Source organism: Manacus candei, unplaced genomic scaffold (genome assembly GCF_025592945.1).
Source record: "Manacus candei isolate 608988 ecotype Guabito, Panama unplaced genomic scaffold, ASM2559294v1 h1tg000048l, whole genome shotgun sequence".
Classification (NCBI taxonomy): domain Eukaryota; kingdom Metazoa; phylum Chordata; class Aves; order Passeriformes; family Pipridae; genus Manacus; species Manacus candei.
The window spans coordinates 2,468,178-2,484,338 of record NW_026138096.1 but is presented as its reverse complement, the minus strand read 5'-3'; the positions used below and the strand labels follow the sequence as shown (position 1 = coordinate 2,484,338).

Below are 16,161 nucleotides of genomic sequence, written 5' to 3'. Positions count from 1 at the left end.
GAAGGTCAGTAAAAGCCATTTAAAGCTTTTTTCTAAAAAGGGGACAGAGGAGAAAACTATAATTCAATAAAGGGTATATTGAATCAAACTGTTTGTCTGCAGGAGGGCTTAACAGGATAAAGGAACAGAATAAGAGAGCTGGTCCAACAAAAATAAAAGTGTCAGGGAGGATGGCATTGTGTATTTACAAAGGAGCTGAGTTTGGATGGATAGAGGAGGAAAAGCTCACTTTTCCACAGTTTACTACTTCTGCTGGCTGTCAGAAGTGATTCTGAGTTCAGGTTTCATTGTGAGAGGATACAGATATTTCCTCCACACTGCACTGAAGATTCACCTCTGAAAGGAAAGTATCTGCTTGGATCAGATGACCCACTCTGGTTCCTTCTAACCTTAACAATTCTGTGATTCTGTATTTCCAAGTACCAGCCATAACCAACCTCGAGTTCATTTGTTTAGAGCAATGATGACATCCAGTGGTCACCAAGTTAATCTCAGTCTATGACAGCAAGACAACCTATTAACTGAAGAGATAATCTTTCCATAAAGGTATATATTAGCTCTGGTTTTCCACCTTATAATCTAAAAGAAAGAGTGCATTACAAGGAACACTCTAATAACCAAGCAAGGGTCTTCCTATTCAGGTTCTCATACAAACTCTAACCAAGCCTTTTTCAGTCCTATCTCACACTGAAAAATCACAAATCAAAAATGTAAAAGCTATTAAGCATTTCCCTGATACTCAAAGAAACTGTAAACCATCAAAAATAAATGTACATCAAGAAAGGGGAGGAGGGGGACCTGCACATGGACACACACAAGCCACTCAAACTGTTAAAACTGCTGACCACATCTACCAAACTTAGCCATATGTACCTGCTTTTAGAACACATGGAGGAAACCACTTTTCAAAGTGCTTCAAAACAAAAAACCCCATTGTTTCTATTTTCCACTTTTGTAAAGAACTCACTCAAAATACAAAAAATATGACACTTAAAGCACACTTGTGTTCTTTGACAGAAAAGATGTGTTAAGTACTTACTTGCCCAAATATTTCTGGCAGCCCCAAAACTTGACCAGTGAAAACACCAATGCAGATGAAAATTGCTGTGACCTGACCCAATGAACCACGGATTTCCTTAGGAGATATTTCACTCAAATACATGGGAAGGGCACTTAAGGAAATTCCTACAAAAGAAGAAAAAACCCCATATATTAAGTCAAAACTTCTTTTCATTATGCCAGGTATGAAAAAAATGTCTACTGGAAGGAGTCTGAGCACTAATCCTCTCACTAGAGTGGCATAAGAACATGCAAAGAACAGACAATATGAATTATCTTCCCTGTATGTCTAATTACTCTTACACCATTTAATAATCATTTGATTGATTATCTGTTACAGATCTACAGAAATGTGCGTAGGTGTTATTTGATGAGGAGCACCAAAGGTTACTCAGAGATGAGAATCACCAGGAGAACAGATTTGATGTTTTAAATTTGCTCATCCCAAAGCAAACAAAGTCGTGTTAGCAATGGTGTGGGTAAGGAAAAAACCGCAAACCAATGTATCCATCAAATAGAGCAGATACTGTCAGGTGAAATATTTTTACTGTAAACAGTACTAGCGGATATTCCTTTCAATATAGGCTTACACCTGCGATGAACTCTTCATAGTAGGCAGAAAATAAGGGTGAGGTGGCTGCTCAAAGCCAGGAAGAAACAATTGCATGATCCTAGTTAGTACAATGACGATATTTACATAGCTCCAGAAGCTTGGTAGTTTGGTGGTAACCTAGACAAAAATTAGCAGTCAGCACCAAAATGACTCATAAACTTCACATCTAGTGACCCGAGAAGTTGCTGAGACCCTTACTTTTAGCTGCAAGACAATTCTAGTGCTGCAGTGCCTCAATGGTTTACTTTTAAATTGGGAAGACTATATAGCTAGGAGCAACTGAAGATGTACCAAACCTTCCTTAATCCTGCTGGTATTAGCATGGAATCCAACAACTTCTAAACACACAGCAACAAGCAGTGTTAATAAATAGGCTATACCCTCCTAGCTAAAGGGTTTTCATGGCATGAAGACAGATGAAATCTACCAGGGTTGGAAGAGGAAAAGTGGGAGAACAACCAGGATGGATAGCAGTAGCTGGCTTTCATTCCAGTGTCTTCTCCAAACATCAGATCCTTCAGCCCTTAGTCTGCTGTTTTGTCCCAGTGAAATCAGTGTGGCTACAGCTAGTCCCTAAAATACCTCTTCAATGTAAAGAAAGTTCTAGCTGGGGGAGAGGAGGAATTTTATGTATGGCACAAGCATTTCAGACATGTAGAGCATGACCAAAGCTTACCTGCATCAACACCCATGATAATGCGGCCCAGTATGAGCATTTCAAACGACCCTGCCAGCAAGGAGAGGGACATCAACAACGCAGCTGTCACTGCAAACACATTATTGAGCAGCAACGTACATTTCCTAAAAGGAAAAGACAATTTATGTAGAAAACCAGCACCATGGCAGCTAAATCTAGTCATATTCCAAGCATACTAGGCTGTTATACTTAAACATTTATGAATAAAAAGTTCCTAACAAACACTGCCTCTTAGATGTTGTGAGGTTCCAAAGTACAGCACTATATCCAAATGTATACAGTTTCAAACCTATACCACAGCTTTAAAATAAAACATATCATAGCTAACTGAAGAGCTGTACTTCAAAAGCAGAGCAATTAGCCACTCTATGCATCCCAAGAACCCAAGTGACATGCCCAAGATTCTGTATATGAATATAAACATAAACAAACGTACTCTGGGTAGATGATGTCTAGATGTACGGAGGAACTGTAGAATATACTTTAAATAGCAACAAGCTGATATAACTACAGGCATTTTAATGCTACATATGTTTTTCGACACTTTGAGAACTACTCAACACTGACATATTTATGTCATTATAATTCATCCTTAAATCCATGATAATGAAAACATACATTGAGGAAAATTACCTCCTACCTGTCGAGTTAGAAAAAACACTTGGGCTCACATGAGTAGTAAAACTCAACCCTTCTCTAAAAATTGTTCAAATGAACCAAAATACAGATTTACATATTTCTTTCCCACTTTTAAATTTAAATAATTCTATAACGGTTAAATAAAAAATTAAAAATATTTTTCAAATAAAAGAAATATTCTCTACGGAAAATTATTACTTTGTTAAAAAAATTTTTAAATCACAAAAATGTACTTTAAAATTTTAAAAACAGGAGGAGTGAGAAGAAAGGAACGGCACAAAGAAGTTGTTACACACTGACCCTGACTCCTTGCACTGCCCATTCTCTCACTGAAGGCACTGGGCGTGATCTGCTGTGGCACAAAAAGGAAGGAGAGGGACCTGGAGTGATGCTCAGCCTGGGAATGTGGCTCCCTAGCAGTGGTCTAAGCAATCCCTTGAACATGTTGCTCTGGGTGCTCAGGATACACAACAGCAACTGATCTTCATTAGAAGAAGAGAATTTAAATTATGAAGCGTCAAAGACACAGGGGACTTAAGCTTATGTGTGTGAAGGTTCCCTTTCAAAAAACTACTCTATATCTCTCTTGAAGTAAGTAGGGACTAGTAATTTGGAAATTATGTTATTAACCTTACAGCAATGTGATTCAAGTGTTCTTTTTAAAGTCATACATTATTTCTGACTAATGCTTTTGATCCCCCTTAGCTCATTATTCTGTGTCAGTGTAAATGGAGCTCAGCTTCATCATACATACAACCCTCCAACCTACACTTGAGCAACTTAAGAGCAGAGTATTTTATTGTTCTGTCAACATTTCACAATGTGCTCCTCAATAACTATAATGGCACATCAGTCTGAGTTCCTAGACCAGAAAAACACACTGCAGTGTGAACAGTAAACTTAAGAACCACTCTTTGGTAAGTAGCCTTTATCCACACAACCCTTTGCCATCTGTACTGTAGCGTTCATACACCATATCTATAACAGAGCTGTTTTCGTGGCTTAATGGAGATAAACATAATAAACAGGGGCAGAATCTGCAAGTGTAAAGGTCTGCCCTGGAAACACAACCAGCTCCAATTGAAGTGGTGTATCTATGACAGAGATCAGCCACCACTTTAACAAATTGCATGCAAAGCTGTTCTACTCTTCACTGAAAATTCAAGCCTTCTTTGAACTAATTTTTTACTTCACTTTATTTTAATGAAGACTCAGCAATATTCTGGGAATTAATCTGTCTTAATCAGGCATAGTTTTATATATTACACAAGTGTGTAAAAGCCAAATTGATGATTTGGCAGAAGAAGTTGAAAAACTAAAAAAAAAGAAATAATGTGCCTATGAAAAATATTTAAAAATTGAAAATCAAATGGTGAAGTAACAGAATAAATTAATGAAGAATGGATAACAGCAGAGAATACTGACTTGCTGTAAGCATGAAATGGAAGAGCTTGAAAACATACTCTTTGAGGTGAAAAATGGGATATGGAAGAGTTGGGAGAATGCCAAAGAGACCTAGGAGAGTACAATCGGTCAAAGGGTACAGAAACAGTCAAAGTGTAAAACACAAAAGTAAGAACAGTGGAAGTTAATGCTTGTATTTAAGCCTCCATGATGATGTTCTCCTGTGATTTAACTGACAAAAAAGTATCAAATTATATAGAATTTGCAATTAAGGAAATCCAAATGAGCAGTTATGATGAATACTACAGTGGAAGGGTTTTTTCACGCTCTTCTAACTATAGGTAGTTAATGAATTACCTTTAAAATTCTCTTTGGAAGACTGTATGAAACAAAAATTTGTCAGAAATATCTAGTCAGTACCTGCAGCAAAAATGCAAACACACACCAGCACAGACATTCCTAAAATACTCATATTCTCTGTGGTCAAGACTTGGTCAAATACTGCATTGTATAGAGCAGGGACAGTATCCCCAAGCTTGGCAAAGACCAAACATGAACTTCATCCTAGTTTAGTTCCTCAAACTCTATTTTAAATTGACATAAGGAAGGAAAAATGTGCAAATTTTCATTACTATATGACAACAGATATTGTTAAGAAGCAAACGAGATATATTGATGGCTTTGTTTGTTTACAGTAAGGTACTCAGCAGACTCATGAAACAAGAATCTGCCAGTCCTTTGTGACATCTTTTCTATTTTACAGTATTTTCCTTTCACATTCTTGACAATGCAACCTCCTTGACATCTCAACCCACTGTCAGTTCAGAGCAAATGACTTCTTTGACTTAAAGGATACACAGTAAGGCCAGAGAGAAAGGTACCAATTTCACTCTTGGAAATTCACATCTCTCAGAAATGAGCTTTCATGATTTAAAGATACTTTAATTTGCATTCTGGTGAAGAGGGTGCTTTTCAAAAATAAAAGTAAAGCCTTCTAAAGAGACTAAGTGAGAAACCGCTTAGAAAACACAAGTTTTGCAGTACACTTACCGTCCGAAGAACTTCACAATTGGGGTAACAATGATGGCACCCACAAGGCCACCAATGGCAAAAATAGAAACGGTTACAGACCAGAGCAGCGTCAGCGTGCTTTCATTCACTGAGAAGCCGTATCTGCTCTGCCAAGTTTCATTGTAAAACTTCTTGATATACTGAAAGAAAATAAATAGTAATAATACATGTAAAAAAAAAAAAAATCAGACATTAAGAATGCGACTGAGGGAAACAGAATTAGAAAAAAAAAAAATCAGCCCAATAGCTTGCTTGCAGCAATCACCTTTGCTCTCCTCCAAAAAATGGACCCTCAATTCTAGATGCAACTGCAATAAAACTGAATCAATCAAAACATCCATATGTATAACTGCATGGCGGTCCCAAAAAAGGTGGGGAAACGGCAGACACGAATGTCCAGGACCATCTCACTTTTTAGCCTTCAGTGTGATAGAGTTTATACTCTTTTTCTGCTTTCCTCACATGAGCACAACTGCAGGTTTTTGAAGGATGCTTTCTAACAACTTCTCTGTATTGTCTGCAGAGACATTGCCTGTTTACTTTCTTGTTAGTCAGACTTCCTCATTTTTATGCTGCTCCCATTTCAAAATCAAGGACCGTTGTGTCTGGTGCTCTGACGAGGATACAGCACCAGGTAGCTGCAGTCACTCCAGCAGGACACAGCATGCTTGTGAAAAGCTCTCACCTGTTCTCTGTCACCGCTTCCCAACAAGCTCTACAGTATCACAAAATTCAATCTTGGCTCTTTTCCCCAGTTTCTTCTCAGATTTCCTTCAGCATGTAATAGCTCCTAAAGTATCCTGGAACAGGACTCAGCAATATAAGCCACAACATTTTCCCCATTCAAACTAGGAATTTCAAACTTTAGTCTAGCCTTGGACACACAGAATATTTGATTTGAGGACTTCAGTTAATTTGAGTCACCACCTCTCCATCTGCAAGATACCTAAGAAAGGTGGAGGTAAAAACATACAACTTTCTGTCTTCCTTCTATCAAGTTTCTAGTAGACCTCTTGTGCCTTGAATTAAAAGGTGGGCATGGATATTTCTCCAAAGCTATCTTATGTGTTTCTAAACATATAGAAAAAAAAAACACTTAAAAAAAAAAAAAAAGAAAAGGAAAAAAGTCAATTTGATGCTTTGTCTATTTATAAGAATCTCACAGTAAGCTTCCAAATGAATCTGCCAGTAAATCAAGTAGTACATCTTATCTCTTTAACACCAATACTCAGATTATATTTAGATTCAGAGATCTTGTTTATTTGAAGTTAATTACTGATAGTAATGAATACTGAGAGAAAGCCCTTTTACAACTCTATTAGCATTTCTTGCTAATGATAATGGTTCAAAATAGTATGCAATTTATTCTCCCCCTGTGTTATGACTAATTTTCTCATCATATCTTTGTTATTTACAAGGAGACATAAATAACTGGAAATATTCAAGAAAAGAAAGTACAAACTACAACACTCAATAGTAACATACAGATGCTCTGACATGTACAGCACCTGTGTTTGGATTCCCATTGCCAATAAATTGGAAGCTAGTAATACATAGAGGTTTTGAGGGGAAGAACATGAAACAAAACAAATCTGATCTAACAAATTCACTGGATTTTAATCCATTTAATTCTATGGAAAGGTTCCTTTGAGATTTTGATCAGGTGTCTCAATAATGTTGAAGTCATAAACCTGTATACACAAATTTTAGCCCCTAATCAAAGCCAACAAGAAACAGTAGCTGATGCATTATCAGTATCTTATTTTCTCAACTGCTTCAGTCCATTACAGTAGTAGTGCTAGAGTGAGAAAAATAAGAGGAATGTAAGGGATATATATAGTTATATATATATATATTAATCTAATGGGTACATTTTAGATATAAGGGAAATATTTTCCTTGTCTTACGCATAGTTACAAAGGTCACTTACACACAGTGACCACTACTGAACTGGCTGACACAGCAGGCTGTACATTTTTGCATTAGGAATTCAGAACTGCAGCCCTCCCCAGGAGGAGGGCAAGTGCAAATCAGAAAGTAGCAGAGGCTTTGCTTCCTTGCATAGAGCACAAAGCACATCTTTGTTTCACAGGCCTTGCCTACAATCCATCCATGAAATGAACTGCAGAAATTCTGCTCAGAAAAACACAGCTTCAACTCATATGCAATTAAATCTTTTGTCTTCCTACTGCCAAATGCTCCCATAATTTCATAAATTATGGTAGCTCTTTGAACAAGCCCATGGACACTTCTAATTCTGGGTTTCTCGGGAATCATACCTGCAATGGGCCACTGCTCTTTCCCACAGAACAACAGGGAACTGAGTTGGATGCAATCTCAGCTCTGAGCGGAGTTTGTACAGTTTATTTCCCCCTTTCAGCGATCAGGAAATTGGATTAACTCTACCTTATAAGATGATGTGAGGTAAAGCTCAGCGACAACTACAGGAGTAGCAAAACCCAGTGAGAACTACAGGAGTATTTTTCTGGAGTTTGATGAGCTGACACAATTTGCAACATCAAAAGAAAATGGACACAAAAATTTACAAATAGTTCTTCAACTTTCCAGCCTTAAATTAACTTCCCCCTGTAGCAGGGCTCTTCATCCTGGAATGAGGTCAAGCAACTCAACAGGAAAATGCCCTGTTTGCAAATCTGTCAGCGGTGGGTTGAGAGGGGGCCCAGGTGCTGCTTTTGGTATTGAATTATGCCAAAACCAGTCTGGCTCATCAACCCCAAACCAACATACCGGTAGTGAGGCAAAGATATGACAGATAAGATGCTAAGCTGACCTGGAGACATGAGACTGACAGTCAACCGCTTTATACTATAAAAGTCCAGTCCACTTTCATATGGTAGGTTCCTCTAACATTCTCTTCCTGGAGTGTGTGGAGATGCTCCCTGGAAGTGGGGACACCCATTCAAGGATACTCCTCGAGGTTAAGAGAAAGAGATCTGCCCACAAGCATTGTTGAGCTGTTACATTAATTAAATAATTACTTCTTTTTGCTAGATTTAATCTAATTGCTTTGAGATAATTGCTTTGATATAGTTGCACTGTACTATACACTACTAATAGTTTTAGCTTTTCTATGGTGTTGTAAATAGTTCTGATTAAGATCTTATGTCTGATCATTTGTCATAATAAATAATTCATTTTATATAAATATACCTGGTTTGACATCTATAACCCTACGGGTCAAAGTTGTTCTTAAAACTGTTGACAAAGCCTGGGGCTAAGATTGTTTGTGATAACTGATATTTTAATGAAATCACCACAAGTTTTGCCTAATGACTCCACAGTACTCTATTCATCAAATCTATCCCACATATTGCAGCCAACAGATGGTCAACCCAGCAGTTTTGAATTCAGAACCAAACAAGACATCACCACAAAATGCAGGAGAGGAGGTCTATTATTTAAGGGGAAGCCAGAGGCATTATTTTTAATATTAATCAACAGGAATGACATGTTGTGCAACCCTCTAGAACTGAACCATGTGAACAGAAGTTGCTGAACATGTGCATACAGCTACCAAATACCTATTAGGCAGATATTAAAAATACTTTATCATACAAAAGTGTGCAAGGAGATTTAGTATTCGTCTGGGCTTGGCGAGAATGAGAAGCAAACCACGTGCCCCTATGCACCACAACAGTGGCATCTAGATTCCTGATAGCTACTGGATTTATGTGAAAACCTCATGGAGAGCAGGAAGGTTTCAGGCAAAGGAAAGTTATTGTATGAGATGTAATCTTTTTCTACTGTGTAATCAGGAGGACTATAAAGGCAGGATACTGAAGAGCGTGCAATAGCTGGACAAGGCTGCCCTCTACTGATATTAAATTCCATTTTTGTCAGTCACTTACCACTGCAGGAGCATTCACCACCGAGAGATTGTAACCATAAAGAAAAGATGACCCAAAAGCACCAGTTAAAGAGGCTAAAATGAGGCTCCCAGACCAATTCTGAAAGACAAAGAAAAGATGCAGCCACTGTTAGCATATCTTAAATTAATGTACCTCAGGTTTTAAACACTCCTTCTGCTATCTTGCATAGTTCCTGCAGGCAGATGTCCTTGCTGCAGAATAATGGCCTGAAACACTTCTCCTTTCTCAATCTGAGAAACAGTAAATTTGAAGTGACAGCATCTCAGTTAACATCTACCAAGGCATAAGTGAACATTTGAACTCCTTTCAACCTCACAGAGTTTTGTTGCAAGCATCCTACTAGCCCCCACCATTAAAAGTAAAATGCTGCAGAAGCATAATCTCAGCAAAGGAAATTGTTGACAATATTTCACTAACACAGCAAAGCAAGGAGTAGTGTATATGGGATACAGTAGGACTGTGGGTAGACCTGGCTTGGGTGAAGACTCATGAGATGGTGTGCCTCCCAATACCACAAGGATGAAATTGTGACCAAAAAAAATTTAAAATGATGCCTACAAACTAGGTTTTGTAACCCAAATGCAAGTTTCCGACAGTAATTTGCTGCCACACATGCTCTCCAGCGGAAATGCATTTACCCTTTTTTGCTAATGACACACTTGTACCTCCCCCTTCTCAGGCCTCCTCCCTTCATCCTCCTCATACTGTTTTAACCAACCTCTGCAAACAATTTCTTCTTCCGCATCAGCTGTAGTATAAAAGGTAGAACTGCTTTGATCTGAGAGATTTTGCATTTCAGGGTCCTTTCCACCTACCCCAGTGTTACTTTCTGCCACTCAGTTCTCCTGCTGGATTACAGACCGTGGCAGAAGAGCCCCCTGCCAGCCAGTCCCAGGAGACATTAAAGTTAGTGCTTTGGTGGCTGGTCAATTGCAAATGTAGTTTTGTAGATCATGAAGGATAACTTTGAACATGTTAAAATGGGTGGCTTTTCAATGTGTTTTCAATTAAAAAAAAACCAACTGTGATAAGAATCTAGAATTTCAAGCACAGCTCACTGTCAGTTATGCCCAGCTTCCTCACTCACTGAAGCTTCAACCCTTTCAAAAGGAGACAGACCTGCTTAAGCAGGCTTGAGAAACTCAGGTTCAGTTATATCACTCACAACAGGTTAATGAATCAATGCATTCTGTCAACTGCACAAAGCTGTATGTTCACTTTAGAAAACATGCATGTAGCTAGCACATGGCATAGCAGCAGTGACAGTAGACTGGAACGAGCTCCACCAGCCTCATGGGCACAACAGGGCAAGTGGCTGTAAGCATGTGCCAGAGCTCACGTTCCACGGTCAGCAGGGAATCACTGTGACCTGTGAGGAAGGACTGAGGTACCTGTGTGGTCAGGCAGGGACTACATAGTACAACCTGGCACACATGGGATCTGCCACACTCATAGCTACACTCCAGAGGGCTCAAAATGTACCCTGTAGGACAGGGGAGTGTTTTTAACTTCTTCCGCATGATGTGAGAACCTTTTAAGAGATTACACAGTTCATTAACCAGCCTGGTTTTGGTCAGGTCAGGAGGAAGTGTGCAGGGGGAGAAAAGCCTAGTGTAAGAAATATATCCTGCTGAGATCACTACACAAGGCAAATACAATTTCTTATTATTAGCCAGCTTCTTAAAATGACTGTGCCACACACACACACAGAGCTTTGTGCCATTACTTTGGTAACAAAATGTAGAAACTTTGACATAAGGCTTTATTAACTTCTGGTTACAACACCTCATATTAGGTGCTTATTATTTCTCTACTATGCACAAGCATTCCTAGACTTAGGAGAAATTGCTACTACTCTGAATGATTCATTGGGGAAAATTCCTGGTGGTCTACCAGGCTGCTCCTGAAGGGTTCACAAACGATGAGCATGAGTTCACAAGTAATCTTGATGCAATATTTCTAAAGGGCTCTACTCCAACAACATTAGACCATCAGAAAAATCCTGCAAGTAAAATGATTTGGAACATATAGCCTTGGGTTTATTAAAAATTCCAATGAATGCTTAAGCCTTTTAGCACAGGCAAATTATATGCACATAAGGCTAAGTGGAAGATAATGCAAGGCAAATCACAGAAGTGCTTAGAAAACCCTACATTCATAATATTTTCAAGTATTTCAAATAGCTGGGTTTAGAACCTACTTCAATACCATGAATTTTTTAAGTATACTGCCTGCTGCAGAAAACCTCAGACTCACTCTATTCAGAGGTTTTGGAGCTTGGAACATGAACTTCAACTTCTCCATGACCTGTCTCTTCATTCACTATTTTAAATATTTGCTCAGGTTTCAGCAACTCCAGATAAAGATGAAAGCACAATGAAGCAAGAATGCAAAAAAGAAAAAAAAATGTTGCTCAAAAAAATATTAACCCTGTGGCAACATTTAAAAAAAAAGGAAAGAAAAAAAAACAACCCACAATGTCTTTTACAATCGCCAGGAAACAAGAAGGCAACCACGCCTCCTTCACAGGTGTTCCTTGGCTTCACAGCCATGCATGTGCTTATGTGTCCCTGCCGTCAGCCAAAGGGCACATAGGTGTGACCGTCACCACAACAATAAATGTTCAGTCAGGAACGCTGCGTGATAGTTCACAGCAAAGACTTCCAGGTAACCGAGGACTGCTTACTCGTGAAAGCCCTCATTTTCGGTCTAATAGCAATTCCCAAGGCACTGTGCTCTCAAGGTGCTTTTCTCAACTCTAGTTCTTGGTCACTGTAGTATTTGTGCTGGCTACCGTGGGTCTCAAATTGTTTTGGGTTTTTTGTTTGTTTGTTTGTTTTTAAATGCATGACAGTTTGCATTTCAGTTTTCACTTCAGTTTTCAAAACACAGTTTAGAGTACTGTACTTTGTTTGGTCAGTCACAGCCCCCTTCTCAGACTAAAATCAAACACAACCGTTAGCAGTAGACATTGCACACATGCATAAGGGAGCTTTAATTTTTTAAACAGCTATTACTAAGACTTTCTGTGGATACAGGGAAGCTGGACTCCGGAGAACCTTACCAGATACCCTTAACGGGACCCGGGTCCCGTCACGCATCGCGGAAGCCTGGCTCTCCCGGCAGGTGCCCGTGGACCCGGCGCCCTTCGGCTGCTCTGCCCTCGGGGCTGCGGGAGAAAAAGGGAAACCCTGCAGCCCTCTCTGCCCGGGTCTGCCCTTGCCCTAAGGACTTGCCCATACGGGTGGTCTTGGGAAGCATCGGGGAAGCAGCAGCGGCTCCCTCGCCTTGCTCTGCTGCCGCCACTTCCCCCGCGGCGGCGGCTGCGCTCCCAGGCGGGAGCACCCCGGCCCGGCCGCTGCCCTCCGCCCGTCCTCTGGGTCCCGGCCGCGGTGTTTTTAGCTCTGCCCGCCGCTGGCCTCCCCTGCATCGGCACCAAAAACTTTCCAAGCGGGGAAGGGCTCGGCGTCGCCGCTGTGCAACTTGAGCTCCGCCCGGCTCCCGGGGGAGCTCCGGGCTCTTACTCCAGCTCCCGCAGCCACCGCGCACCAGCCGAAGGTCCCTCCCTCGGCACCGCGCCGGAGAGGGTCGGAATCAACCCTTCTCCCGATAACCAAGGCGCGGGCAGCGCAGGCCGAGCTCCCCCGCCCGCGCCGCCGGGCTGGCTCCCGTTTCGCTGGAAGGGCAGCGGGCATTCCCGCAGCGCGGAAAAGCCGCCCCGCGCTACTTACGCTTCCGCGGGCGCGGCCGCCCCCGCCCCGCGGTCCCCGCGCCACCAGCGCGTCGCCCTCGGGCCCCGCCGCTCCGGCCATTCCGCCGCCACCGCCGGCGCGCAGCGGCCGCGCATCTCCCGCAGGCAGCGCGGGGCGCGGGGGCGCGGCCGCGGGAGGCGGCGGCGGGGCGGGGGGAACGCGCCTGGGCTCGGGGGTGCCCGGGGGGGCGGCCCTGTCCCCGGATTTGCAGTGGGGAGGGGAGAGAGTCGGTGCCGGCGCAGGGCTCGAGGGATGGAAGAGCCCGAGCGCGCTCCTCCGCGAGCTCGCACGTAACTCAAGCGCACACAACTCTGCGCCTCTGGCTTTCCGGCTGGCCCCATCCCTCAGCAGGGATTTACCCAGCAGCCCAGGCGGGCAAGGGGTCACGACATTTGTCACAACTCGGTGTCCATCACGGCGCCCCGCGGAGTGGCACCGGGGCCGAGGAACCACGGCTGGCAGGGCGGACCCGTGCCGCGGTCCGTACTGGAGACCTGGGCGACCCCTCTGTAAGCAAGACACTAGAGTGATGCGGGGAAGCGTTTTCCCGTGTTGCCGAGGGTGAGAAGTGAGGATATCAAAAGGTTTGTAGCCAGTTAAGATGTTAGGGATGCTTCCACAGCCTTAGGAGGTTTAGAACTGACACGCCACACTACTGCTGTGTAACAGAAGGGGATTAGACATGCTACCTGGGGAAGATAAAAGCTTGAAGGTACCTATTTAGATAGGTACAAACTATTTAGAAGATAATGTTTGGAGGTACCTATTTGCAAACATGGGGATTTTGAACTGCTAAGAGTTAAACAGCACCTTATAGTTGGCAATGATGAGTATTAAGTGCATCTGGGAACTGTTCCCAGATGACTGCAGTTAATACTGGTGCAAATCTGAGCTGTTTCCACTTTTGACATGCTACATAGGCATAATATGTACTGCCACAGAGCACTGCAGGTTTGGAAGAAGTTTATGATGCAGCAACTTTGAAGTGTCGTTTGCTCAGATAAAACTGAGAGGTGTTTGAATAGAAAGCCAGATGCTAGTCATTAACATGTAAAATAATTGTACATATTGATAGATGATCCAGACGTCACTTACAATCTCTTTGAATGGTCTTAAGCAGTAAAAGACTAAAGTTAGGAGAATCAAGCCTCTAGAACACATGGAGTGCATTTGAGATGCACACACCTGTGTTTTGTTTAGTTTCGTTCTAAATAGCACAGTGCAAGTAATTCAGTTCATACTCAAATAGAAATAATATGCATGTGATTAATACACATACATAATTTCTTACCTTAACACACCATTTTTGACCTTTTACAATCACTATTGGTAAGTTACAGAAGCTAAACACGTGCTACCCTCTATACACCTAAAAAAACCCCAAACCCACAAAGTATTCATACGGGTTCCAAATAGTTATTTTCTACCTCCAGTCCCCAAATAGCAAACAAATGTTTTGACAGAAGATTTGATGAATTCACTCACCACTTTTTTCTTCACCTCCTTGTTTTCTTTCATCACACCGTTGCTTTGCTGTTTGTTCTCCATTCTGTTACTTTGCTAGGTAATAGCAGAGGGAAAAAAAGGAGAAGTTGTGCTACTGTTTAATCGGGGAAAAAGCAACAGTATCAGGCTCTTCAGTAGACATGCTGTCTCTACTAGGACAGGAGCATCAGACCCACTGCAACTGCAAAAGAAGTTTAGTCAGTCAGGTGGAACATTGTTATGGCTGAGTTCCAGTTCAGATGTTTGGATTAATTGGTGGTGTGATTCTAATTATTATGAGACCTTATACTAGCTGGGTCATTGCCTGAACATATTTTGCAAAGGAGATGTCCTTTTACGTATTGCTCTGTCAAGAAAATTCTTGCCAGAACATCACCCTATGTCCTTTAATAGTATTAAAGGATATTTTAATCTTAATTTATTAAGAAACTAAACTGATTTCTGGTGTTTCAGAGAGGATATGATATTTACACGGTGTTTCATTGTATGACCTTGGGCAGTCTGCCAGTTTGTTCAATTTATTTGGAGTATGGATCACTGGGTTCTTCTGCTTCAAGTGCTGGGTTGACAGCACATTTCAAGATTTTTGCTTACGTGGCCATTATGGTAATAATAGATCCAGTCCTGAATGTAAGTTGTCTTCCTTGTAGACAAGTTTCTATAAGACAGTGAGCTATGACACATGGGGAGTAACAGGCAGTTTAGCGAAACAGCGCATAGCAGTGAAAATTGTGTTGTGGCCATCACACATACAGGAGGTTTTTCACATGAAATCCTGTGGCATAGGAGTACTGCCACTGGCAGTCCTCCTGTGAGACACTGGCAGTACTGAGGCCATTATATCTGATGGTTCCAAGAAATCAGGCTGAGCTTTTAAGTAAGAGAAACTAGAGATGTGACAGCATCCTATAAGCGCCAAAGCCGGAAAAGTTACCTTCTTGCCTCTCTACCTACCAGTGCAGTGCAATGCACAAAAAACTCCTTTCTCTCTGCTGCAAAGGGCCTTAGTCAATTCCTGTTAAATTATTCTTCAAAAAGAGCTTTCAAGTCAAATGTATTTCACTTAATAGGAAAGATGCTTAGTCTCATCATCAAACAGGTCACCTGTCTCTTGCCACATTTAACAAGAAAATAATATCAAGACCTGTTCAATGAACCTCCCACATCCTATACAGATTTCATACATAGACAATGTAGATAATTAAATTAATGAAGGTTCTGATGGAGCACAAACAAAGCATCATCAAACTGGAATTTAAGAGCTGACAAGACAAAGTATGTGGGGCATAGCTCTGAAACAGAAACAACACAGGCTCAGTATGAAACAATCTGTTAAACATCTAGGGAGATATAGCCTCACAGCTAAGCCACTAGCAGGGATAACTTGTGTCTGTCTTCCCTCTGCATTTATTTTTATATGACTGAATCTTCTCAGAACATCTTTAAAACATTTTAAGATATGTCTGTTGGGACTAGAAAGTTTAATTGCTAACAGTGGAACTGTTCAGACTGAACTATCCCTTCTGTATT

The 16,161-nt window shown here is 41.3% G+C and overlaps 1 protein-coding gene across 10 annotated transcripts in view; it reads right to left on the bottom strand.

The window, feature by feature from the left end:
* Positions 1 to 16,161, bottom strand: part of SLC2A9 (solute carrier family 2 member 9) — a 107,504-nt gene that overhangs the window by 71,771 nt on the left and 19,572 nt on the right. For 5 of the 10 annotated variants that reach the window (XM_051798449.1, XM_051798451.1, XM_051798450.1 and 2 more), the window contains exons 3-7: positions 14,611 to 14,812; positions 9,353 to 9,451; positions 5,463 to 5,623; positions 2,349 to 2,473; positions 1,040 to 1,185 (exon numbers count right to left, since the gene is read on the bottom strand). In XM_051798449.1, the coding sequence (XP_051654409.1) occupies positions 1,040 to 1,185; positions 2,349 to 2,473; positions 5,463 to 5,623; positions 9,353 to 9,451; positions 14,611 to 14,673 (594 nt within the window). In that variant the 5' untranslated portion in view covers positions 14,674 to 14,812. Of the gene's footprint in view, positions 1 to 1,039; positions 1,186 to 2,348; positions 2,474 to 5,462; positions 5,624 to 9,352; positions 9,452 to 11,629; positions 11,794 to 13,104; positions 13,199 to 14,610; positions 14,813 to 16,161 lie in introns of those variants that run through there. The other 5 variants (XM_051798454.1, XM_051798455.1, XM_051798448.1 and 2 more) reach the window with 3 other exon arrangements.